The sequence below is a fragment of the Cuculus canorus genome, chromosome 5, assembly GCF_017976375.1.
Source record: "Cuculus canorus isolate bCucCan1 chromosome 5, bCucCan1.pri, whole genome shotgun sequence".
In the NCBI taxonomy this organism is placed as follows: domain Eukaryota; kingdom Metazoa; phylum Chordata; class Aves; order Cuculiformes; family Cuculidae; genus Cuculus; species Cuculus canorus.
The window spans coordinates 51765832-51791787 of record NC_071405.1 but is presented as its reverse complement, the minus strand read 5'-3'; the positions used below and the strand labels follow the sequence as shown (position 1 = coordinate 51791787).

At 41.2% G+C, this 25956-nt stretch overlaps 1 protein-coding gene across 2 annotated transcripts in view; it reads right to left on the bottom strand.

The window, feature by feature from the left end:
• The window catches only part of CSTPP1 (centriolar satellite-associated tubulin polyglutamylase complex regulator 1), an 86509-nt gene extending 67929 nt beyond the window's left edge, over positions 1–18580 (bottom strand). The window contains exons 1-3 of one of the 2 annotated variants that reach the window (XM_054066743.1): positions 18448–18496; positions 12317–12429; positions 6552–6654 (exon numbers count right to left, since the gene is read on the bottom strand). In XM_054066743.1, the coding sequence (XP_053922718.1) occupies positions 6552–6631 (80 nt within the window). In that variant the 5' untranslated portion in view covers positions 6632–6654; positions 12317–12429; positions 18448–18496. Of the gene's footprint in view, positions 1–6551; positions 6655–12316; positions 12430–18447 lie in introns of both variants that reach the window. The other variant, XM_054066742.1, reaches the window with a different exon arrangement.
• Positions 18581–25956: the final 7376 nt, after the last annotated feature.

Genomic DNA, 25956 nt, shown 5'->3' with positions numbered 1-25956 from the left:
CCGCAAGTAAAGATGTAATTCCCATGTTGTAAGGGAATAGAAAAGAAGTGGGCAGAGATTGCACTGCTACACCAGTGAAAACATAGTAGAAGCATCATAATCTGACCACACTGTATAGAAAAGTTGTGATTGCCTCTCTTCAAATAGCAAGAGCACAGCGCAGCTCAAGTCAGTGTATAAGTGAAAGGTTATCTACGGACAACTACCTGTGATGACAAGATGCTGATACCAAGTGTGTACATTCATACGCTCCAGCAAGTTCTTTAGATTTTTCTGTCGCCAAAGCAATATAAGTTTCCTGAGCAGAGTATTTATCATACACAGCATCAGCGATAAACAGCATCTTCCATGTTCAATTCTATGTTACTCCCTTGACTAGAGCCTTCTGAGATTGTTCTGCTTACCAAAAAGCCTCTTTACCTTCCTACAGCCCCATATTTCTTTGTGAGCATTTGGATTCATCTAATATCCACTCACCTGCAAGATTCTCGAGTATGTGGGAAGAAAACACTAAATTTTCTAATACATGGGCACCATGTACAAACTACAGTGGGAATCAGTGTGTTATTTCCATTAATATCTGCATTTTTTTCCCAAATCACTATACTTGTCAGGCTACTGCTTGTTGCAATGTTTGTAACAAAGAAACAACTCCGGGAAATTCAATAATTCACAGATTTTGCCTGTCAGACAGAGATACCAATACTCTTTTAGCTGTCAAGCAATTCTATAATAAAAACATCACACTTCAAGTGGCAGGTTCTGGACAAAATTCACATAATTTTAATCACAAATAAACCAAGTTATCTGCAACCTCCAAATCTTCTATAGCTCTCATACAAAACGCATACCTCATGCAGAGCAGACAGGGACTATCGAAATCCCAGTTATAATATGGGTTGGAGAAACTTAATTACAAGGAAGAGACTTTGCCATTCTGACAAATGGCAAATTGTAGTGGTGAGACTACAAAGCAACAAATGGACTTCAACAGAGCAGCTTTGTGTTCATTAGCAACATCCTAAGTAGAGAAATATGCAACTACTACAAGTGCCCCAGAAATATTTACCAAGAAATTCAGTCTGGCAAATCCATCTACACAGTGGAGAGAAAGACTTTGAAAATGCCCCTCTCATAGCAACTTATTCACACTAGCTGCAAAATCTACTCCTTAGAGCTTCTGGCACAAGTGCTAAGTCTCAGTGCATATATTCATTCTCTTTGCACTGATAACTGAAGTGCGAAGCAGAGGCAGACAGCACTCATGCAGTGCCTTAGGGATCAAGGAATCCCAAGCAACAGCCTGTCAGGAACCATCAAGCACATTATCCCAGCTGAGATTTTCAGCCCAAAGGGGCTTCACAGCTAGGTCATCGACAGCAGCAGCTTCATACCGATCACATGGCTCAGTGCAGTCTTGCGTTGAGCGTCATAATTTTGCCTTTTTCTCTCCAGAAGAGAAGACGGGGAGGAATCCCAAGAGCATTTGAAGAACATGGGAATTTTTTATTATTTTTTGTTTTGCAATTGCTCATACGATTATACCAGAAGAATATCAACATTTTCTGTTAAAACCTCCAAGTATTGTTACTTCCCAATGGCTACTGAGTTGCTCAAAGCCAATACACACAGAACTAACACTTAAAAAACCCAACAACCAACTCCCCTCCCCCAAACAGTCTTACAGAGAAATTCTAATTAACAGCTCCATCTCTCAGAAAGGGAATCTGGCACAACCTGTCAAAGCCCTAAGGACTTTCTCTTTGCTATTTTTGCTGCTTATACTACAATTGTACAAAGCATGGAGACAACCTCCCACAATGCTAGATGCTGTAAAGTACATGCAGTACAATATGATTTCTGTCTTGAAGAGCTTACACTATCCTTGCAAACAAGATGGAACAAGTTACTGTGAAAAGCAGAAAGATGCAGAGCAGATGACAGCAAGATGATGACAATGATACGACCTACATATACAGAGACAAAAAAAATAAAAATTGATGGATCTAAGCTAGCTCCAAGAATTTCTGCTCTTTATAAGCAGATAATTCAGCTTATTGCCAGTTGCCAATTAAGGTTGTCTACAGTGAGTGGCTTATTTCTCATGGGCATCCCATCTGTCCCATTCCTGGCCCTTCCCCCTCTGTTTTCCCCTCCAGGGTACTGAGACCATTTTAAAGAGAAGGACATCATTTACTCTGCAGATTTATCTAGGTAATGTATAGTAGTACAGGGCTGAACAAGGCAAAAGTTTTTCTGATACCAAACTCTGTATCACTGCTATTGCCATAGAAAGCCGAGAGAGCACTATCATATTTGTCCCTAAGGAATGCATTAAACAAATTGTTCAAGCCAATCCAGACAGAGAGAAAATGAGCTATTTCATTGCTAGCAGTTGATACTTCTCACCACGATAACATCTTCCTATCCAAGGATCTCAAACTATATAGCACCGGCAGTCCTGTTACTCTGAAGAAAGCAAATGTTCTTTTGTGTAAAACAGGCATCTACACAGTGCAGACCTGAACTGCAAGGCACACAACAGACTGACTAAAAGCAGTATCCAACCCCCCCAAACACACATACCACAAACACCTTCTTCAATAAATATTATCAAACTGTCACACAAGATACAGCAGGGGCACATCAAGTTAGAGCCAGCAGAAATATCCCTTATAGAAAAAGTGGGGTTTGGACATAAGTAAGCAGAGCCCAACAGAAATAGTGATGCATGTGCAAGGTAAAAACAGGATGTCTTTTTCAATCATGCTCCAGCTGTCAGGTGGTCAGGGAGACATGTCACCAAAAACAAAAGAAAAAAGTGCTTTGTGAGAAGAACACAGACAAAAAAAAATGCCTTTTCCTGTTTACTTGTGTTTGGTTTATCAAACAAACTGTAAAAATGATAAGAAAAAGTGTTTCCTATCTGAGGTAAGTTATAACTTTGAGCTTTCCGAAGAGTCTTGAACAGAGCAGCACATCTACTCGCCAACTGGAAATGAAAGTTTCAAGCAAAGGGTTAGCCCAGAAGAAAAGCAAAAATTACTAGTACGAAGCCACTTGGTCAAATTTTTTTTTGCTGCTGGAAAACCATAGAGTCCCTTTAAGATCCCCAAAAATATAGTGGGATGATATGTACATTCCCTTTGTGTGATCAAACGCATTAGCATGGGGGCCCTGGTTTTCTTCAGTACAGGAAAGATCAAGAGAACAGGATGATAAATAATGAATAGGAGGAACATGTCCCTTTAAGATACGTTGGCACAGAAGTTAAGGCTGGAAGAAGTAGTAAAGCAGCATTAGTGTGTAATTACACAGAGGGTTTTCAAGAATCTGCATTTCGTGGAGATTAAAAAACAGACCAGAGATTTCTTGGGTTTGTAATGAAAAAATACCACTAGCATTTCAGCATATCTATAAAATCAAGCCTAGTTCTAAGAGAGGCATAATTTTACTCATTTAACCAAAAGATGTGGATTAATTGGCAGAAGGGTGATTGATCCCTATTCCTTTGAGAGTCAGCAGCAGGTCAGATGAAGGTAGCCTCAAGGAGCTCCCAAGATTGAAAGCAGATGTCCACATAATGGGGATAAATGAACAATGGAATAAAGTAGGAGAAAAAACATCCATGAACACTAAAAATATTCTGGAAAGACAACTGCAGAGATGAAGGCCAGCCCCCTGCAAACAGCAACCCTAGTGCTAGGCTGTGGATAGCAGTAGAATACATACCCAGCGCAGGACCTGGCCCTTGGCTTTGATAAACCTCATACAATCTACCTGGGCCCATCATTCCAGCCTGCCCAGACCCCTCTGTAGAGCCTTCCTTCCCTCAAGCAGATCAAATGAAATTTCACTCAGGTTAGCTAAACCCCAACAAAATTTTCTTAATTACCCATAAAAATTGTTGCTGTAACTCTCACAAAGATTTGAACCGTGTGTTCAAGGCTCAGAGGAGATCTTATAGTGACCTTCCAGTACCTGAAGGGGGCCTACAGGAAAGCTGCAGAGGGGCTATTCATGAAGGCCTGTGGGGATAGGATCAGGAGGAATGGATATAAACTGGAGAGGGGCAGATTTAGACTAGACGTTAGGAAGAATTTCTTCACTATGAGGGTGGTGAGGCACTGGAACAGGTTGCCCAGGGAAGTTGTGGATGCCACGTGCCTGGAGATGTTCAAGGCCAGGTTGGATGGGGCCTTGGGCAGCCTGATCTAGTGAGATGTCCCTGCCCATGGCAGGAGGGTTGGTACTGGATGATCTTTAAGTCCCTTCCAACCCTAACTATTCCATGATTCTATGAAAAAGGCACGGTAGAAGTTCACATTTACTTTGGAAATAAATGGGAAGACATGATCTCCAGCACCTGAGTCAGTCAGAGGATCGTGCTATATGGTGACTGTTTTGCTTGCTGTAATGATCTTGACCTACTACTTATTATTAGGCAGAATAGGAATAGGAAATGAAAAGGTGTATTTTTATCATGTTATGATGAAGAAATACTATTGAGAAGCAAAGTGAGCAGTTTCAAAAAGCTTGGAAGACCTTTCTGCTCACCACTTAATTTTTTAAGTATATATGATCAGAAGTTTAGAAAACGCCCTGAGGTGCTGGCTTAAAAGCAGGTGCAAACCAAATCCCATCGGTAAAGATGTCTGAATGACGATGTCAGCTGGGTATTTCAGAGCCATCTTGCCTTCAACCCTGGTAAAGAAATCCTGTTGGTGGGTGGAGGCCATTGTTAGTCATGTTTGTTATCTTTCTTAAGCTCTTGTTTACTGACTTATTTGTTCAGCTGACTAATCTCAGTATTGCTGTCCGTGGAAACTCACCTATATGAAGTGGAGCATCGTGACTGCCAGTCGTGTCAAGTGCACAGGTTGTACGTTCATTTGTCCCCAATACCTAATCTAACTGATTAATTCTCTGCATCCCTCACTTAACAGTGACCATTGCAACTTGCTCTGAACATGGAAATACACTCTTCATTAGTTTGTACAGTAAATAGTTTAATTCCTGTACTACGCATTTTTTAACTTTGGTAGTCTACGAAGATGGAACGCATTTTGAGAGTTTAAGCTACTCTATAAATGACGAAAAATATCAATCTCCGTGTAAACTGATGTAGTCCCAACTATTATCTGCTTCTAAAACAGATTTCTGAGATGTTCTAAAGTCAGTATTCATTCTAGTTACACTAAGCTACAGAGAGAGGTTAACAGTAAAAACAAACATCCTTGATATGCTATTTGATTCTTCTAATAAAATTGCCTTTATGCCGTATTGCATGGGTCTCCGAGAATTTGCAATATGGATGATACATGAGAAGTGAAAATTGGAAGTACTTTGTTGAGAGCAAAAAAGACACATTTTCTTATTACAGTGCTATCTACCTAAAAGATCTGTAATATCAGATGTAGCAAGATGGCCCATATCTTACTTCCTCTGTCAAGCTGGTCAAAGCTATATGGCTCTTCTACTGCTTGTTACCCCACCTCAAAAAAAAACTTTAAGAATTTCCCCTCAAAGTTGCTGCAGTACTCATCCTAGTTGCTCATTTACTAGTGAGTATCTCAGTTGTCTACAAGTTGAAATTGTGCATAGGGCAAGACAATATAATGCAAGTTATCCAATCAGTCAAACCAGCAAGTTGGAGCTTACTTGGAGATTAGATAGACATTGATGTGCAGCAAAAAAATAAAACAAAAAAACCCAAACCAAAACACCACCAAAAACCTGAAATGTTTATCAACTGAGAAAGCAAGCTACTCCTACATTTTGAGATCCTCTTCCACTGCTGTGGTATAGAGATTGTTATGAAACACTGCATACTTACTTGCCTCAGAAAAGGATAAACAGGAAAGGAAGTAAGCAAGTGAAGATTTTCAAATGGCCATCAAAAGACAGAAACCACTGAAAGCACACATATTACCAACAGATCTTTAATGAAGGTCCCTGGAAGACTTTTAGACATTGTGCAAGACATCATCAAGCTGACAAAACAGAGCAGCTGGCTGAGTCAACAACAACACTGAAGACCAGCACACAGCCTTTCCCCCAGAAAAAGTCTTTCCCAATTAGTAGGAAGAGAGTATCTGTGCTAATTATTATGCTCATTATGTAAGGACTTATACAGGTAAGGGCAGAAGAGGTGTTCTATTAAAGCATTTAACAGGACAACAATCATGCAAGGAGACAAAACAGTTCAAATTCATACTCGCAAAAAGGAAGAATGAGTGCTGCTAGAACCAGAGGCAGTCTTTGCTTTTGATACTAATAGCCCTGATTAAGGCAGGCAGAATTTGGTTTCCTATATGCTTTTAAAAGCTCCATTCCCCAAAGTGAATGCTTCACATGAATGTTTGTAATAGAAGCGGTACTGAACTGTACAAAACCCACGCAGGTTTCCAAAACATGCTCAGGCAGTCTTTGGCTAACCCAGTGAAATCCAGCATTCATAACATAATCAGCATGTGCCCAGCTCCATTCTCCATGTACCCTGCCTGTTTCCAAAAGCCCCCCTCAGGCTGGCAGCATCCTGATGTACTTACTATTCAGTGAAGAACCTGGCAATGCCATACTGACTAATATCTTCTCTGTTCTCCAGCAGCTGGCTCACTGCATCCTCCATGTACGTGAGGACGTGTCTTTGAGCTGCAAATAAAAGACAGTAAGAGACAAAAATTAGAATACAAGGGGCCTGTAAAGCCCAGAGCCAGACCAGCCTGGTTGTGTGCCTTACACAACAAGCATTTGCTCCCTCACTTGGAGAGCAGAGGTTTCATTCTCCTAGATACGAATAGTAAAATTCCTGACTTAAAACATGCTTTATTTCCTGGCCACACAGAGTTAGTCATTAACAGAGCCGACCCTTTTATAAAATCCCCTGTGATTCTGGAAGTGAAGGAAGAAGCGAAGGAAAACATTGGAAACATTTCTGGAAAATGTTTACTCAAGAGAAGCTCCTGATCTCTGTTCTGAGTCATAGCCAGTTTTCCTGTACAGATTGTCAATGTCACAGCAATGGGGCCCTCCCCTACTTACCAAAGCCAAGTAGCTTTAAGGTTGTTCTGTAAAGTCTTTTTCCTAAAATGTGCACCTAAGGGTGTAAATAAAAGTACATCTGTTTCCACGCAAGCATCAGTGAATGTTCTTGGAGTGGCAGGTGGGGAACAGATCTCAATGCCAAGAGAGATTTCTGTTGCTCAACAGTCAATCTCAAACAACACCCTAAACCAAACACAGGGAAATTTGAGAAATGATGGATCTGTCAGTACCCAACCACCAAATGCCACTCACCCACAAGACTCCTGGGTAATGACAGTTTGGTACAACACAAATAACTTTGCTGCTTCTACAGGGGGCAGACTATACAAATTAAGCATTCGCCAGGAAGGAGGAAGCAGCACAGATTTGCCACTGAGCCCCTTTGATGTTTTTGGCTAGAAACTGAGTTGGAGCAACAAAGAGCCGAGTCTGGGGTGATGCGCCAGCTACCAAGCAGTACACTTTTCAAATCTACAAGTTCAACAATAGAGAAGACAAGTCACAACGAACCCAGGAAAATCATCTCTAACCTGGAAAGCACACAAACCCTGTTCCCAGAGCACACACCTCTATCTAAACACGTATGCTACTGCACCTTTGCAAGTAGTGTCGTGTCCTAAAAAGAGCAGGAGAAAACCCTCAGGGGACATAGGAAAGGCAAAGGCTGTTCTTGCTCCTCACCAATCTGCTCCAGACTTGGCAGCATCCTCCCCTCACCAATAACTGGCCAACCTCAGGCCCACATCAATATTCTTCAAACCATTTTAATTTGTGCTTAATATCCTGGTAAGCATCAAGCCTGTGCCACTTGATTCACAGCATGGAAGCCCCTTTCATCTTAGTGTGGGGCAGGTGGACTTCAAGAGAGGTCTGGAAATGATTATTCCCAGTGGATACAGTGATTAAAAGTATGTACGAACACTGATTGCTATCAGGGGATTTCTCTGCCTAGAACACTTTTCAGGACAATGGTAAAATTGATTAAGCACACTCTGGAAAATACCTTGCAGCTGATAGCAAAATGGTGAGCCAAAAGTTCAAAGATATTATCTGGCACTAAAACATACAGGGTGAAGCTTTATTTAATTATTTTAATGCAAAGGAATAAATTTAATTTATGTGAGTGATTAAAGAAAGAGCTCTGCGCACCTGTGTCCCCTGAGGGAGGAATGAGTTGTGCAGCACAGTCATGGACTCAATATACCAGCAACTGTGTAACTTTATTTCAGCCCATCCTTCCTCCCTCCCTCTTCATTATGCAGCCCGTCTTATACTCAGAAATCATCTTCCCAGGCCCCTTTCGAGCTGTGAGTGGTACCAGAATAAGCTAGGAAACAGGACTAGCAGACTGGCTCCTGCTCAACTCAGCCTGCAATAAACTTCTGCTCAACTACAAAGCCATTCTCAAAACTTTACAGGAAAGCACACACTCGTTTCATAGAACAGCCCCTATCAATGAAACATATTTTTGTTATTTTGCTCCTTTAGACTCATTAACTTCCCTGCTAAACACCTATGGGAATAGACAGGCATGGTCCCACAGTGCTAGTCCCATGGCTGACCTCTAATACCTTTGAGTTTACTCCTTGCAAATAAACTAACTTTCAACACAGAATCAGTCACACTTAAAAAGGTACACAAAAATATATAGGTCACTGTTGAATATAGTTGCTGGTATACAGGTTATGTCCATTAGGCCTTTTCTTGTATGGCCTAAGGAACCTGGCAAAGAACCTCTCTCCATATTTCCCACAAGGTAGGTAGAGGCGAGGGGGTATGAAATTGGTGAGCAGAGAAGCTGAAAGAAATTAGCGCTTGCAATCACTTTGAGAAGTCTTTTTCTTTGGCTCTTTGGCTGCTGTGCCGTCTTCCAGGTAGCACAGTTCACACTGCCACACCAAATTCCAGGTCTGGCTTCCTGTTCACTAGCTGCCCAGTTCCATGGAACAGTATAAGCAGAATGCTTTATAACCCAACAAGCTCTACCTTATATAGAAAAGCCATAGAATAAAATTTAATTCACAAACAGCTTCTAGCAGGCCAGACAGGCAAAATGAAGTGCCAGGAGTCTGGTTATAGGGAAAAAAAAGGGAAAAAAAAAAAAAAAGGAACGCACCAAGTAGCATGTAATGTTATTTTGGCCACTCATTTTATTTGTTGGTCTGCTCTCGATATTGAAAAAGGAAAATGGGAAAAAAAGGTCAGAGAAGACAGGTCCATCTGACCTGGGAGACGGAGAATACTTTATGTGGCAGCCTGAGGCAACACAACTTCAAAATGAAATTAAGGAAAAAAAGGAAGAAAAAAGGGGGGAGGGGGGAAGGAAGAAAAAAGGGAAGACAAAAAGGAAGAAAAAGGGGAAGACAAAAAGGAAGAAAAAAGGGAAAAAGGAAGAAGAAAGGAGGGAATAAAGGAAGAAAAAGGGGAGGGAATAAAGGAAGAAAAAGGGTAAAAAGGAAGAAAAAAGAGGGGAAGGAAGAAAAAGGGAGGAAGGAAGAAAAAAGGGGAGGGAAAGGAAGAAAAAAGGGGAGGGAAAGGAAGAAAAAAGGGGAGGGAAAGGAAGAAAAAAGGGGAGGGAAAGGAAGAAAAAAAAAAGGGGAGGGAAAGGAAGAAAAAAGGGGAGGGAAAGTAAGAAAAAAGGGGAGGGAAAGGAAGAAAAAGGGGGAGGAAAAGGAAGAAAAAGGGGGGAGGAAAAGGAAGAAAAAGGGGGAGGGAAAGGAAGAAAAAGGGGGAGGGAAAGGAAGAAAAAGGGGGAGGGAAAGGAAGAAAAAGGGGGAGAAAAAGGAAGAAAAAGGGGGAGGGAAAGGAAGAAAAAGGGGGAGGGAAAGGAAGAAAAAGGGGGAGGGAAAGGAAGAAAAAGGGGGAGGGAAAGGAAGAAAAAGGGGGAGGGAAAGGAAGAAAAAGGGGGAGGGAAAGGAAGAAAAAGGGGGAGGGAAAGGAAGAAAAAGGGGGAGGGAAAGGAAGAAAAAGGGGGAGGGAAAGTAAGAAAAAGGGGGAGGGAAAGGAAGAAAAAGGGGGAGGGAAAGGAAGAAAAAGGGGGAGGGAAAGGAAGAAAAAGGGGGAGGGAAAGGAAGAAAAAGGGGGAGGGAAAGGAAGAAAAAGGGGGAGGGAAAGGAAGAAAAAGGGGGAGGGAAAGGAAGAAAAAGGGGGAGGGAAAGTAAGAAAAAGGGGGAGGGAAAGGAAGAAAAAGGGGGAGGGAAAGGAAGAAAAAAGGGGAGGGAAAGGAAGAAAAAAGGGGAGGGAAAGAAAGAAAAAAGGAGAGGGAAAGGAAGAAAAAAGGGGAGGGAAAGGAAGAAAAAAGGGGAGGGAAAGGAAGAAAAAAGGGGAGGGAAAGGAAGAAAAAAGGGGAGGGAAAGGAAGAAAAAAGGGGAGGGAAAGGAAGAAAAAAGGGGAGGGAAAGGAAGAAAAAAGGGGAGGGAAAGGAAGAAAAAAGGGGAGGGAAAGGAAGAAAAAAGGGGAGGGAAAGGAAGAAAAAAGGGGAGGGAAAGGAAGAAAAAAGGGGAGGGAAAGGAAGAAAAAAGGGGAGGGAAAGGAAGAAAAAAGGGGAGGGAAAGGAAGAAAAAAGGGGAGGGAAAGGAAGAAAGGGGAAAAAAGGAGGAGAGAAAACCATAGAATAAAATTTGATTTGCAGACAGGTTCTAGCAGGGCAGAGAAGCCAATTAAAGTGCCAGGAGTCTGGTTAGAGCAACATTGTAGTTCCACAATTTATACAAATGGTGCTTTCCATAACAAAACTTGAACCATACTGGGACATTAACTCTTTAGGCAAGCAGAGTTAAAAATCCTGTGCAAAACAAATGAGACAATCCATACATTTTAATAGTTTTTGAAAACTCAGGGAGATAACAGTGTACTGGTATCTATATCCATACTTCTCATAGTATTGCAAAGTAAGCCTCAAAAATAAGGTAGCAAGTCCAAATCAGGATGCAAAGCCCAAATACTCATGTAAGTGTGCTATTACAACTTGCTATGTCTATTAATTTTCTCCCTGACAGAATTTCAGCACAGTGCAGCTTCCAGACAGGAGGTATTACAACAGGTTATGATCCTCAGCATTTATTTGTTTATGGCTTATTGCAACAAAGGCTCTCCTCCCGCCTCCTGCAACACTTTCCAGTGCTACCCATAATTGCTAAACTCTTCCCCGAAATCCCATGCAATGACCCCAAACAGTCAGTAAGTGTGCCTGCCACACTCATTTGGTAGGTGCTACTCTTTGCCGTCAAGTTTAAGAACTACCATGCAGCTTTCAGCGAAGGATCTGACAGAATGAGTTCACAGAGGAGTCTTTGGGCACCCATGAGCTCATGTTAGGCAAATAACTTTTCAAAGAACATCTTAATCCTTAAACCATTGGCAGTGATGTCACACTTACTTAAAGCCTCTGCCCCATCAGTAGCAATACACACAGTACAGCTCCTCCAAAGCTGGCTATTGCAGCATTTGGGAGAACAGCCTCTGATGTTAAACTTATCACCACAGTCTCATTCTCACACCCCACCATCACCCACACACCCAACGTTTAAAATGAATTTTGGGATTAATGCACTTTTCGCTCAGAACCAAATTCAGATCTGAACAGTGGCTGTTCAAGTCAAGCAAGGCCAGACCAAGTCATAGAAATCTCCTACAGCTTACAAGTAAAAGCCAAAACGAGGATTACATCCACAGTCAATCCACAAATTCTGCAGATTTCACTACAATAGGTTAGACAATCACAACTAATTTAATTTAGCCATCGTTTTGCTTGTGTATTTAAACTCGTAAAAATAGTCTTTTTATAAGCCACTGAATGACTTGTTTCAATCTTCTTATGAGAACAATCCACTAATTCATAGGTTTGATTATAAATATTGTAAGAGCAAGCATTTATAATTGAAAAATCTTGAAGGAAAAGGAAAATTTAATGCAAATAATACCCCTGCATGAAACAAAATATATGCACTGAAACTCTCAAAGCCAAAAATTCAAGAAGGAAGGAAATACATACAATCTTTAAGTAGTGCTATTGTATATATTTTTATTATCAGCAGTGCTCAGGAACACTGGAAGTGTCACTGTACTATCAGTGTCAGTTATACCTACTTCAGCACATACTGGCACACAATCTTGTTAACCATACTGGTTTTGCATATCAGTTTCCCTTTTTTATGACTTAGATGCATCTCCCTAATGCTACACTGATAAGAAGCTTTTCTTTCCAAGAAGTTTGCCTTTTCCAAAGGCAGAGGAGAAAAACTGAGGATGAGTACACCAGCACACTTACCAAGAAGCAATATTGCCTGTCATACTTGAAAGGTACAGCAAACATGGGATGGTCAGGAGGTGCAATAAAATACTGTAGATGCTGCAAAAGGAAAATAAAGTGTGCCGAATGACCTGAAAAAAGAGTATGATTGGAATGAATTGGTATCGGATGGTAAAACACATATCGCATAACCTATTTAAAGAAGCAGCAGAACAGAGCCCTAGAGCAGAGGTTTAAGCCTCTATTTACCAAATTACTATCAAATCAGCTAGCTACATTATTGCTCAACTCTTCATGAGGGATGACTTCTGGAATATGAGCTGTCTACCAAAACAATTTGTACTGTATACACACAAGAAGGCATTTTTTTTTATGGCTGGTTCATTCCTGGCATGACTGAATATGTTGAAAAATCAGTAGTTATAATTCCTGGATAATAAGACCATCTTTTTTTAAGTATTTGCCACCTCCTCAACTGAAGTGCTGAAAACACACACTATTTAATGCAATTAACATTATGGTTCATCAGTTATAAGAAGCTCAAGAGCATAACGAGCTTTTATATATTTGGAATACTTCTGGCATTTTTTTAAATGTCTGAGAGCATATAATACCCTTTCAGAATTTATTCTAAATTGGAGCTTAACTAAGGACACTACTGTATTATGGACATTGGAAAGGCACCTCTGTAGTAATATACAATCAATTTCATGCAAATATTACCAAAATAATAATAAAGCAAGAGGGAATTACTAAGGATACAAACTGCAAGAACAAAATCATGTAAAGTCTGGAAGTTTTTCCAGCATTAATAGTCTTTCAAGATGCTCTCTTTAATCTTTCCAGATATTATCAGGGATTTAATCTTTTCAGATATTGCTAAGGAATGGTCTAAGCAAGATAAGTATGTAAACAAGACAATGAACCTAAAAGCTAAACCGCTGTACAGCTTAAGTTCCTTCAAGCTTTGCACAGCTTCACAGTGAAATTTCCTATTAACCCTCAAAAATACATGGGCTTTTCTTGAAGGATAGAACATATAATGAAGTACAAGTAGACCTTGTCATACCAGAGCTAACACTATGATATGAGACAAGCACTGCTACTCAGCAAGACACGCTAAGTGGCCACTCAGCACAACTACATCGTGTTTTCTATGTTCACAGTTTCAAAGCCACTTTCAACAAAAAAATTAAGATATATTTCAGTTTATAATTTGATCTGGACGATAACTGAAAATTTGTTTCAAACAACTAATCAGCATTAATCACAAACCACGACATTGTACTCTTTTAGCCAGTGCTCCTGAGGCTGCATACAGACTGACTGAATTGTCCTAGCCCTGGAGCAGACCACTTCCTGCAAGATGCTGTACAGCTGCCAGAAATTATCACCTCACAAATGCTAAATTGTTGAGATATCTTTTTTAAAAAATATATATATATTCTGAATTCATGCACTGTATTATTAACATTGTGGAAGTAATCGTCATCTTAGCTTGTTATTAAGTGGCCTAATGGTTCCCTACCCACTCATACTCAATCGCAGAGGGTCTGTGTACTCTCCAGTTCTGCAAATCTGCCTAAACCACCATCAGATTTCACCCATTACCCCTCAAGCTAAGGTGGAAGTCTGCAGTGCAATGGCAAGTTTGAGGATAAGATCTCCATCTTTTAGAGAAAGTACCAGACTGAGTCTAAGGAGATTCAAACACACCTAATATTTCTTTGAGCAAACTCTTACACATCCATGGGGAAGTAATTTATCTTCCACATTTAGTTATCCAATTTGCATGACAAAGAAAGAAATAAAATTTGGGGGAAAAAAAAAAAAGGCATTCTCTTCTGTTTTTAGCCTAGAAGCTCTTCCAGCCAAAGTGCATTACAGAAGCTTATCAAATATCTAGACTGACACTGGGTGTCAGCCGAGGTGTCTGGGTAACAGCGTAACCTATACATTGATTATGCTGTTAGAGAAAACAATTGCACTTTGACTTTCCAACTCAATATTCCTTAAGACTGTTCAGAAGAAGAGTAAACCCCAGGTGAGGTTCTCTGCTGGGGGCGACTCAGTTATGTAAAAGCACTAATACCATGGCTGTTCTTTCTAATCATGAAGCCCAAGACTACTTATGAAAGAAATAACGAAACATGTTTCTGGCACTTCATAGCCCCATGCTTTACTGATAAGGCACTTCTCAAAGAGTATTTGCATTCTTATATGTCTTACACTGGCAAAGGAAGAAAAGAAAGCATGTTGGAGTCAGGGAGTAGAGGGAAAGAGAATCTAGATAAAAATAAAAAGTTCAGAAATTTGCAATAACCTACTGCTTTTTCTCCATAATGGGAAAGGGGGGAGAAAATACATTTTGAAGCTTCAGGAGACAGCTGCAGAACAATACACCAAGAGCTCCACTGCCTGCTATAAATAACTGAGCAATCACCAGTTATTAAACCATAATGAGGAAGGCATGGAAAAGTGTCTCAAACAGGCCTCATTTTGCCTACTGTAGTTCCAGCCTCATCCATCAAATGAGCAACACATTTTCATCACTATGCCCAGACACTAAATGTAGTTTATTCAGTGAAAATGCGGTTTTAAATGTCCTGCTTGTTACAACATCTTCACCATAGCCTTCATGCCAACTACGCGCAGGCCTCTTTTCCCTTCCTACTCACTGATTTTCAGTCATCTGCATTCTTCTACCTACTCTCTCACAATCATTGTGGCATAAGACATGTTCTGGAAAATAAAAGTCAGGACAATTCTGCTGTACCAAAACTTTGCAATTATTTTTCATCTTAAGTGAATGACTAACTGTCTCCTTGTTCACTTCTAATGCCATTTGACCCGGGAGACCGAGAGAATACTTTATGTGGCAGCCTAGGGCAACACAACTTCAAAATGAAATTAAGGAAAAAATGGGGGGAAAAAAAAATGGGGCAAAAAAAATGGGGGGGAAAAAACATGGGGGGGGAAAAAACATGGGGGGGGGAAAAACATGGGGGGGGGAAAAACATGGGGGGGGAAAAATGGGGGAAGAAAAACAGGGGAAGCATGTAATGTTATATTGGCCGATCATTTTATTTGTTGGTCTGTTCTTGAAATTGAAAAAGGAAAAGGGGAAAAAAAGGTCAGGGAAGACAGTGCCATCTGACCTGAGAGACTGAGAGAATACTTTACCTGGCAGCCTGGGGCAATACAACTTCAAAATGAAATCACAGAAAGTGAAACTTAACACAATTGCTTACAACCCCACATCAGACAACTACAAACAAGACTTTGAAGCATACAATAGAACAAATCCAAGGCACAGTGATTTCAGAATGCCTGGTCAATGTACAAAATATAAAAGCATCTTATAGCAGTGTGTGTGGAGGTGTGTTTATTTGGGGGGGATAGTTGGGTTTTGGGGGCGGGAGAGGTTGTTTGCTTGGTTTAAACAAATTTTCTGCTGCTAATACACAACATAAGATGTGTGAGCAGTTTGGTAATTTACAAAGTCTCACAAGCACAAAACAGTGCTATTGGTTGCATTTACAGATAACTACAATTTCATCATACAGCATACATTATTTCCCCTCTAACAGACAACAGATACTGCAACTTAAACAGAAAGACATTTTAAGTGATCAACAGAATAGGCTCCTATACAACTTATTGCTCAACCTGACTTGTTCATAGCTGTCTTTTTCTGACCTCAATGCCAAAATAATTTAGGTTTTACAAAATGAAAAGGGAATGGTAGATCAGCATGTGGAATGGAGATAAAAAGGAAGCTCAATTTAAGTAAGTTAGTAAAGCTGCTTGCACCTAACAATTATGCACATCTTAGAAGTCTTATTTCTCAACTTCAGACGTGAAACAGAAATATGGTTTATTCTTACACTTTAAGAATTTTTTAGTCTGCTTCCTAGATTGTTTTGAGGGTAGAAGTTCCACACAACTAAAAGTTAAGCACTTATTTCATTAAAAACGATTAATGAACCTAAAACCAAGGTGGCTCCTTAAAAAAGAAATTTTGCAAGTTTCAGCCTAGAGCATCTCTGTGTAAAAGTTACCAGTGTTTCTATTTAAAGCATAGATTGAAAATCCTGACATAGCATGACAGAGTAGTACAAAAGCCAAAGGGTGTATCTACATGCCACACTGCGATATTGTTCTCAAATACCTGAACCAGCTCCAGAACTAAAACTGGCAATAAGAACTTCAGCAAAGCACATCTGCTGAGAATGACCCCAAACAGAGCACTAAAACTCTTATTGCTGCCTTGAGTTTCTGTAACACAGAACAGCATTGCAGTTATGTAGGTATGCACAAAGTACTCAGCCAGCAACCCAGCAGCAAAAGTACAAGGAGTTTCTAAGCTAAGAGGAACTGGACCACTTCTTTGCTTAAATACTTCATCTCTCTACTGCTGTCATGGCTGTGAAAGAACACGTAGTCAGATTCCTCCTCACAGGCACTACTGCTATGCTAAACAAAGCTTTTTCAGTCTCCCCAATGTAAGACAGGTTGTCTATTTAATGGAAGATAGCAATGTTTCTCTAGTCTTGTTCCATTTTGATTTACTAGAGACAGTGAAATCATGGTGGAACAAGTAGCACAAATCGATCCATGCCATTTATGACCTTTCCTTGTACAGGAAAGCCACAGTAAATTATGTATACCTTTATAAAACTTATTACCAAACACTCTCTTGGGCCTACAAGGTAATGGCTGAAGAGTTTCACTTAAAAATACTGTCTTGAACACATTCCAAATACTTACTCCTTGTAATTCATCTCCTCTTTAGCAATTAAATGAAGTCATAATGACTTTAGTCCATCCTATTTATTTTTATTTGACACATCAACACTGAATGACTTTGCTCCTTAGTTTCCTGGAACATCAAGAAGTAACAAACTGTCGGAGCCAGGATGTAGCCTTTAAGGGAGTGCCCACTTTTTAAGTTGAAAGATTTCCATTCCACATGGGAGACATTACCAACATTGCCTTATTGCAGAAGAAAAACTGACATCGAAACCTTCTTACAACAGAACCTCTTCCAGTATTGGGAAATGAGCATAAAATAAGGCTGCTAACATACATCTTGCGAGCAAAATAGGTTGGTACTGGGCTAAACTGAGGGTGGGGAGGCTCTGGCACAGGTTGCCATGGGAAGTTGTGGATGCCCCATGCCTGGAAGTGTTCAAGGCCAGCTTGGATGAGCAGCTTGGTCTGGTGGGAGGTGTTCCTGCCCACAGCAGGGGGTTGTAACTGGGTAGGCTTCAAGGTCCCTTCCAACTCAAACCCTTCTACATTCCCCTAGTTGGTCAGGCTAGGCAGCCTGATCTAGAGGGAGGTGTCCCTGCCCATTGCAGAGGAGGTGGAACTGAATAATCTTTAAGGTCCCTTCCAACCCAAACCATTCTATGATTCTTTGATCATAGAACCACTAGTTTGGAAAACACCTCTTAGATCATTGAGTCCAACCATTCCTATCTGCCACTAAACCATGTCCCTGAGCACCTCGTCTACCCATCTTTTAAATACCTCCAGGGATGGGGACTCAACCACGTCCCTGGGCAGCCTCTGCCGGTGCCCGATGACCCCTTCCATGAAAAATTTTTCCTGATATCCAGTATGAATTTCCCGTAGTGCAGCTTGATACCATTCCCTCTTGTCCTATCACCTGTCACTTGGTGGCCAGCACCCTCCTCTCTGCAATCTCCTTTCAGGTAGTCGTAGAGAGTAATAAGGTCTCCCCTCAGTCTCCTCTTCTCAAGGCTAAACAACCCTGGCTCTCTCAGCTGCTCCTGGTAACACTTGTTCTCCAGCCCCTTCACCAGCTTCGTTGCTCTTCTCTAGACACACTCCAGAGCCTCAACATCCTTCTTGTGGTGAGGGGCCCAGAACTGAACACAGTACTCAAGGTGCGGTCTCACCAGTGCCGAGTACAGAGGGAGAATAACCTCCCTGGACCTGCTGGTCACGCCATTTCTGATACAAGCCAAGATGCCATTGGCCTTCTTGGCCACCTGGGCACACTGCTGGCTCATGTTCAAAAGACGGGATGAAACGAGGCTGCCGCTTGCACAGCGCCGAGAAGGGGGCGGCTCCCGTCCCACGGACACGGATCCCCCGGCCCCCCCGGCCCCGCTCCTCACCCAGGTACTCGGTGCCCGGCAGCGAGAGCCGCTCGGCGCTCAGCATCCTCCGGCCGCCGCTCCCGCCCGGCTTCCGCCCGTTTCCAAGGCGCCCGACGCTCCCGGCTGGGAACACGCCCCGCGCCGCCGCGTTCCGCGCACCGACCGGCCGCGCCCCCGCACGGCCGAGTGCGAAGAGGGTGCGGGGGGCACCGGCCACATCGAGCTAAGCGGCGAGGCTGGCACTCCAGAAGGACGGGGGGGGGTCATCCAGAGGGACCTGGATTGGCTGGAGAACTGGGCCTGTGTGAACCTCATGAGGTTCGACGAGGCCGAGTGCGAGGTCCTACCTGGGGACTCTGAAAATCCTGGGAAATAAACTCCCCAAGGCTCGTTTTTGAACTTTAGAAAGCAAGCACGCTTCCTCAGGCCTGGGCAACACGAGGGAGCGATCTCCATCCCTCGTGTGCAGCAGGACAAGAGCTTGGACAGAATGGATTTCACACTTAGATACACGTGGATAAACATTCCCAGAAATCTTATGCATTTGCTATTACTTTCCAAAGACTGATTTTAATGTTCTTATGAACTTCACAACAGTCAAAACTCTTGCTAATTTGGAGGTGGCTTCAGCTGTGCCTGACCTTGCATTTGAGATCGAGAAAGGCTCCATACAGAGGGGAGTCCGGGAGACACATCTGTTCAGCACAGACCACGCTGCACACAACACATTCTCATCTCCAAAGAATGAACAGTATCTAGAAAAAGACTGAAAGAACACACGCTGGCAGGGGGACACTGTCTAACTTTGAAAAGAATACAATTACTTAGATGAAACTTAACTCCGCTTTATCTTAAGTCTACTTTAGCTTAAATCAAAACTATTCCACTTTTTGTAAAGTAACCACTTCTTGTATCACTGGCTCAGGGCAATCAGAGGTTGTAGTACAGGATGAGGGATGACGTGATTGAGAGCAGCCCTATGGAGAAGGACACAAGCCGGCAATGTGCACTCACAGCCCAGAAGGCCAAGCATATCTTGGGCTACATCAAAAGAAGTGTGGCCAGCAGGTCAAGGAAGGGGATTTTTCCCCCTCTACTCCTCTCTTGTGAGATCCCACCTGAAGTATTGTGTCCAGTTATGGAATCCCCAACAGAAGAAAGATATGGAACTGTTGGAATGAGTCCAAAGGAGGGCCATGAAGATGATCAGAGGGCTGGAGCACCTTTGCTATGACAACAGGCTGAGAGAGTCGGAAGTTCTCTTCTCCAGTTCAGCCTGGAGAAGAGAAGGCTCTAAGGAGACCTTCTAGTGACCTTCCAGTATCTGAAGTGAGCCTACAAAATTGCTGGGGAGGCACTTTGTGCAGGAGCCTGTAGTGATAGGAGTGGGAGTGCCTTTAAATTGGAAGGGCGAAGATTTAGATTAGACATTAGGAAGAAATTCTTCATGATGAGAGTGCTAAGCCACAGGTTGCCCAGGAAAGTTGTGGATGCCCCCTCACTGGGAGTGTTCAAGGCCAGGTTGGATGGAGCTTTGAGCAGCCTGGTCCAGTGGGAGGTGTCCCTGACTGTGGCAGGGTGGTTGGAACTGGATGATCTTTGAGGTCCCTTCCAACCCAAACCATTCTATGATTTTATGATTCTATGACACGGCAGCCTGACCCTGAGGAAAGAGCCGTGGGCAACAGGGTGGGTTGTTTGTAAGGAGTGGGCAGCAGGCAATGTACCAGGTACATGGCAGAGGGATGAGAGCTAGGAAAGCTGAGGAGCAAAAATGGCACAAGATACATGTGTTAGATTTAGGTTGGAAATCAGAAGGTGCCTAATGTTAGGGACTGCCAGGGCTACAGCCATGATAGAATAGAATAATTTGGTTGGAAGAGACCTTTGAGATCCTTGAGTCCAACCATACCAGCCCACCACTAAACAATATCGCTGAGCATCTTGTCTACACGTGTTTTAAATACCTCCAGGGATGGTGACTCAACCACTTCCCTGGGCAGCCTCTTCCAGTGTCCAATAACCCTTTCAGTTAGGAAATTTTTCCTAATATCCAATCTAAACCTTCCCTGGTACAACTTGCAGTCATTTCCTCTCATCCTGTTGATTGTTATGTGGGAGGAGAGACTAACACCCACCTCACCACAACCTCCTTTCAGGTAGTTTTAGATAGTGATAAGGTCTCTACCTCGTGTCCTCTAAGTTAAACAACCTCAGTTCCCTCAGCCATTCCTCGTAAGACTTGTGCTCCAGACCCTTCATCAGCTTTGTTGCCCTTCTCTGGATGTGCTCCATCACCTCAATGTTTTCTTTGTACTGAAGGGCCCAAAACTGAACACAGTATTTAAGGTGCAGCCCTACCCGTTCTGAGTACAGCGGAAGGATGACTTCCCTGGTCCTGCTGGCCACACTAATTCTGATACAATCCAGGATGCTCTTGGCTTTCTTGGCCACCTGGGCACATTGCTGGCTCATATTCAGCCAGCTGTCAACCAACATCCCCAGATAATGGATAGACTCTGGTTTGAAAGTGAAAGATAACAAGTTAATGAAGGGTGCTGCGCAGCCCCCTTATCTCAGGGAACAGGGACTGAACACGGTGACCAAGGAAATCCTTTGCAGCTTTGTTTTTCTGTCCATAACATTCCTCTGCCATTTTTTCGCAATGCTTGTGCTCTGGAAAGGGAAGCAAGCATCAGTATCATCCCTAGTCCCCATGACAGTAAAAAGCAGCAGAAAAGTCCTGAGCCAACAGGGCTCTTCCTGCCCTTGTCTGGGAGTTTATCTGAGAATGGACCTTGTTCTGGGGATGTAGGAGAGGCAGAGCTCTTTGCATGGCTGGAAGCAGCCCTGCTGGGCTTGTCTTCCCCAGAACCTGATGGGACTGAAGTTTACAAATTCCTTCACAGTTTCTTGCATCACAGTCAGAAAAATCCCAGTCCAGGATGTAAACCTAAGAGTTGAAAAAATTAAAAAAAAAAAAAGGACTGGAAGTGTTTTTGTCTTTACTGACAAATGCAAAAGATCAGAAATTAAATAAACCACTTGTGTGTGCAAATAACTTGCCTTTATTCCACTGGAGGACAGAGTCAAGGGTAACTGTTGACAACTCAACTCTACAGTCAAAGGACAGCTACAGTTAAAAAGCGCAAGGAAGGTTAGGCCTTAGGTGTTCATATCCCCCCCTTAAATTGCGTGAACCACTCCACTGTCTTTGGTTTGTTCTGCCTTTAAAAGGATATGGCTTAGGTAAAAAGATTTCAAAGGTGGGCAGAGAGAATAATTTAAGAAGACAATGAGACACTCCAGTGTGAAGAATGATGGAAAAAGTGCAATATGGTCTTAAAGAGGATAGGGGTAACATATAGAATGACGTTATCTGAAATTATTTGTGCTACCCTAAAAACTTGTATTTATTCACTTTTGCAGTTTGTGCATTTGGTTATGGGAAATTTTTTGTAACAGACAATTAGGTCGTAGAATACATTGATACAAGATATTTTTGAGGCCAGGAATTCAGCAGAACTTAGAAAGGAAGTAGATATTTTCAAGCAGAATGAGAAAACATTGGATTACGTTGTTACGTATAAAAGCATAGGGAAAAAAGAGAGCACAGTATCTGCAGGAATATGAACTATCCTAATTCACAATGAAGCCACTTATGTGACTAATGGGGGTTTGGAAAATATTTTCCTAGCATGATGTCTATTCCGTAACTGCTCGCCTTAGGGTTTCTGGCACTTTTCAGTGGGGTATCTGGTTCTAGGCCACTGTTGGAGAGGAGAAATGAAATCTGATAGACCCCCTGTGTCATGAGGTTTAAGAGCACAGTTGCTGCATTTTTAAAACTAGCATCAAGAACTTTGTTTTCACAAGTAATCCTTTAATATCAGCCCAGCAGTTTCACTGGTGTCCAAAAGCCAAATCTAAAAGCCCTTCTCTCCCATACTGCTGGTCAGCTGAGCTGGCAGGAGCCTTCCACAGGTTGTGCACTGTTTATTTTTTAGGTTTTTTAAAGCCATTTTTGTAAACCACAATTTATCCTTGATCAATATTTGGAACACTCATTTACAAGAGGCCTTTAATGTCCAGTTTTAAATACTACATCCTAATATTTCTGGTTTTCATTCTCTTTGGGATCATTTCCTTGTTACTATTTGGTCTTTATGGGTTGGACTTAGTTATTGCCTTTAAACCTGCTAAAGGGATCCTTTTGGACACTGAGCCCATTTGTGGTTCTTGGAAAAAAGGGGAAAAAAAGAAAAAAGGAAAAAAAGGAAAAAAGAGGAAAAAAGGAAAAAAAAGAAAAAAGGTAATGCACCAAGTAGTATGTAATATAATATTATTTTGGCCACTCATTTTATTTGTTGGTCTGTTCATGATATTGAAAACAAAAAGGGGAAAAACATTCAGGGAAGACAGTGCCATCTGACCTGGGAGACTGAGAGAATACTTTATGTGACAGCCTGGGGCAACACAACTTCAAAATGAAATTAAGGAAAAAAGGAAAAAGGGGGAGGGGAAAAAGGAAAAAAAGAAAAGAAAATGGAAGAAAGTGAAAAAATGGGAAAAAAAGGAAAAAAGAAAAAAAGGAAAAAAAGAAAAAAAAAAAGAAAATAGTGTTTCTGTTTTCAGACACTGAGCCCATTTGTGGTTGTAATAATGATAAGTTTCAGTAGTAGTGGTGCCTGACTGTTAATGAGTAAAAGAAAACTGTTTAAAAACAAGATGTCCTTTCTGGAGCCATTTATAGACTGCCTTGTTTACTATTATTTTTCTCTGGGCTTGCCAGAGACAGGATTAGGTGATATAACAGGTCAGCTGCAGCACTCACCTGTGCTCTTACACTCCTGACCTGAAAAGGGAAAAATGCTGCCAGGCTGGCCAGGGGTATTGAGTTTGTTTTCTCGTATTGATTTTAGAACCCTAGACAGGTGCATTTTAATAAATTGAGAAAGCTTTTCTGGGTCACTGGAAAACATCTGCAAGTTTAAGAACTGCCCCAAGAAGTGCTAATCTAAGAGGGGATCAATATTCTTTTGGTCCCAGCTGGAAGAATGAGGGTGAAAAAAACTATTTTTCTCTGTCACAAGCACTTGGAATATACTTTTAGCGTTGCCATCTACCCTGGGAATCACAGTGGTCCTTACATCTCTTAAATTGCTGAGTTTTGTCTACTGGGTACATGTAGGAATCCAAATCAGTCATTTGAGAAAGATCAGTTGAACTACATTGATACATTGATACATTTTGTGCACAACCTGTTTCAGAGTTAAAATAACTTTGATTTTATTTCTCCTAATTCACTTCTAGGTGTGGTGTATGTGGTCTTTCAGGAATCATACCTTTAGATAAATTGGGCTGATTTACAGTCCGTACAAGAGCCATATGACTACAAGTTGGAAAATAGTCAGAGGTGTAATTTTTGTCCTGAAATAAACTTTTTTATTATCTTATGATGCATGGACTGAAAGACTTCTTTTGATGTCAGTTTTATAAGTGTTTCTCAACAATTTACCTTAATTCAGATTTCTGTTTTCCTCCATTCCCATGTACTTTTCCCCGGTATGTTAATTGCTTAGTTTACCCTTTGCTTGTTTTCTGTTCACCTTCCTATATGACCTATCAATGTCGAGCTGAAATATTTTCCTTTTAATAACCAAAGTTCTCCTGAGAAAGTTTCTCTTTCAGGGAGAATATTATATAAAATAATAAACGGGACAGATACCAAGCAACAAATTCCAGAGGAAATGACTGAGTCAATTTGTCTTGCTTCTATTATTTTTTGTTGGAATGAATTATTTTATTTGCTTAGAATTTTAACAATTATTGCTAAAATAGTTACAATAAAGCCTAGACATATTGGAAGAAACTTAACTTTTCTGGTTTTTTTTTTTTTCCTTCAGGTGACAGTTGGAAATGCTGTTGTTTTAAGCATTACAACTACAATGTACAGATAACTAGACTGTGGGTAGTCTTCAGTCCTGTACCACGTGACTTCTATGAAGTTAATGCAAGCTAGTTTCACAAGAAACACTAGGAAACTGTCTCCAGCCTTCCTTGTTCATCCTTTGAGCGTCCAAAGCCTTGTCCTATCTTAAAACAATTAGCGAAGAGGCTATCTTCTGTAGGAATTGGCTTTCTGGGGTTTGGAGGTGCTTTGGTGTGCTTCCCACACATTTGCCAGCTGAGCTTTAACTAGTACAGGAGAACTAAGAAACTCGTGGGTGGGTTAACGAAATATGTTTATTTTAAGATACCAAAAAAGCTCAAATCGTACTGAGAGGAGAAAAACATTGAGTTAAACAATGGTTAGTCTTTATTGATAATCTATTCTTTTGGGCAGCATAGCAGAGATAAATCTTGAGGAGGAATGAAGAAGGAATGGAGAATAAGAGCTTTGCGTGCAATTACTTGTATAAATTATGGGAAATCTTGTAAATGAAATTAGGATTCTATTACGCAAGACATTTTAAAAATCAATGGTGCTGAAGCTGGCTGATTAATTTATGAGTCAGCTGCAAACCCTAAAAAGCCTCCCATTGAATTTCAGATTGAATAATTATTTTTATGAATTATGACCAAACTCTTTAATCACATGCACTAAAAATAAGGTTATCTTAAATGCAAAGGTCAGCCAAAATCAGAATAAAATAATGTGATGAAATCTGTGTTTTCATATTGTTGATTCCTCAGGAGACATTTACAGAGAAAGATCCAGTACTTCTAGTGCTTATCTTAATCTGAGCCTTCTCAAGCTGAATGAACTTTATCTGGTTCACATGCAGCACAGTGGTTTTGCACAAGTAAACCAATTATTTTTCTCTAATGCAGTATTAATACTAGTTGACCTCTTCAGGTAAAACCTAGGCAAACAGGTAGAACTTATATTGTTCTTTAAGATCAATGGACTTCAGAAAAATAAGAGCCACAAGTTTCTCCCTCCTAAGAATCCTAAGAAGACGAAGTGTGGAAACAACTGTGTGATCTGATGTAATTTTGTAGTCTCTCTATGTTAATGGACTTTTCACCTGAGGATTTAAGTCTAATAAAATTCCCAAATCCTTGTATTTTAAATATAAGTTGTGAAGATAAGAAACCCTCAAAATGTTCTATTCCTCAATCATATGAGTACTTCTAAATTCTGGATGATCTGCTTATGAGGAGAGGGAATATTATTACGACAGGGTTTGTGTCTTATGGAGGACACGTCTTCATTTTAAAATCAAGGGCAGCTAAAGTTATATGATATATTCCTGGCACATATTAAATGAACTGTCCAAATTCTGGTAGGTTTTGAGTGTAGGATTAGCAAGCAAAGTTGGCTTTTCTGTAACATCAAACTGTTGAAAGACTCTCCTTCAGGTTTTGTTCCCATTATCTCATCAGGAAGGAAAGGACAACATCTTTAAAAGTGCTTAAGTACTAAGCCAGTGACCCTTCTCAGCTGGAACACTGCCCCACTAATGATACGGAGAAGAAAACCAGCCATTTCTGGCAGAGTTTGCAGAATCTCTCATGCCAAAC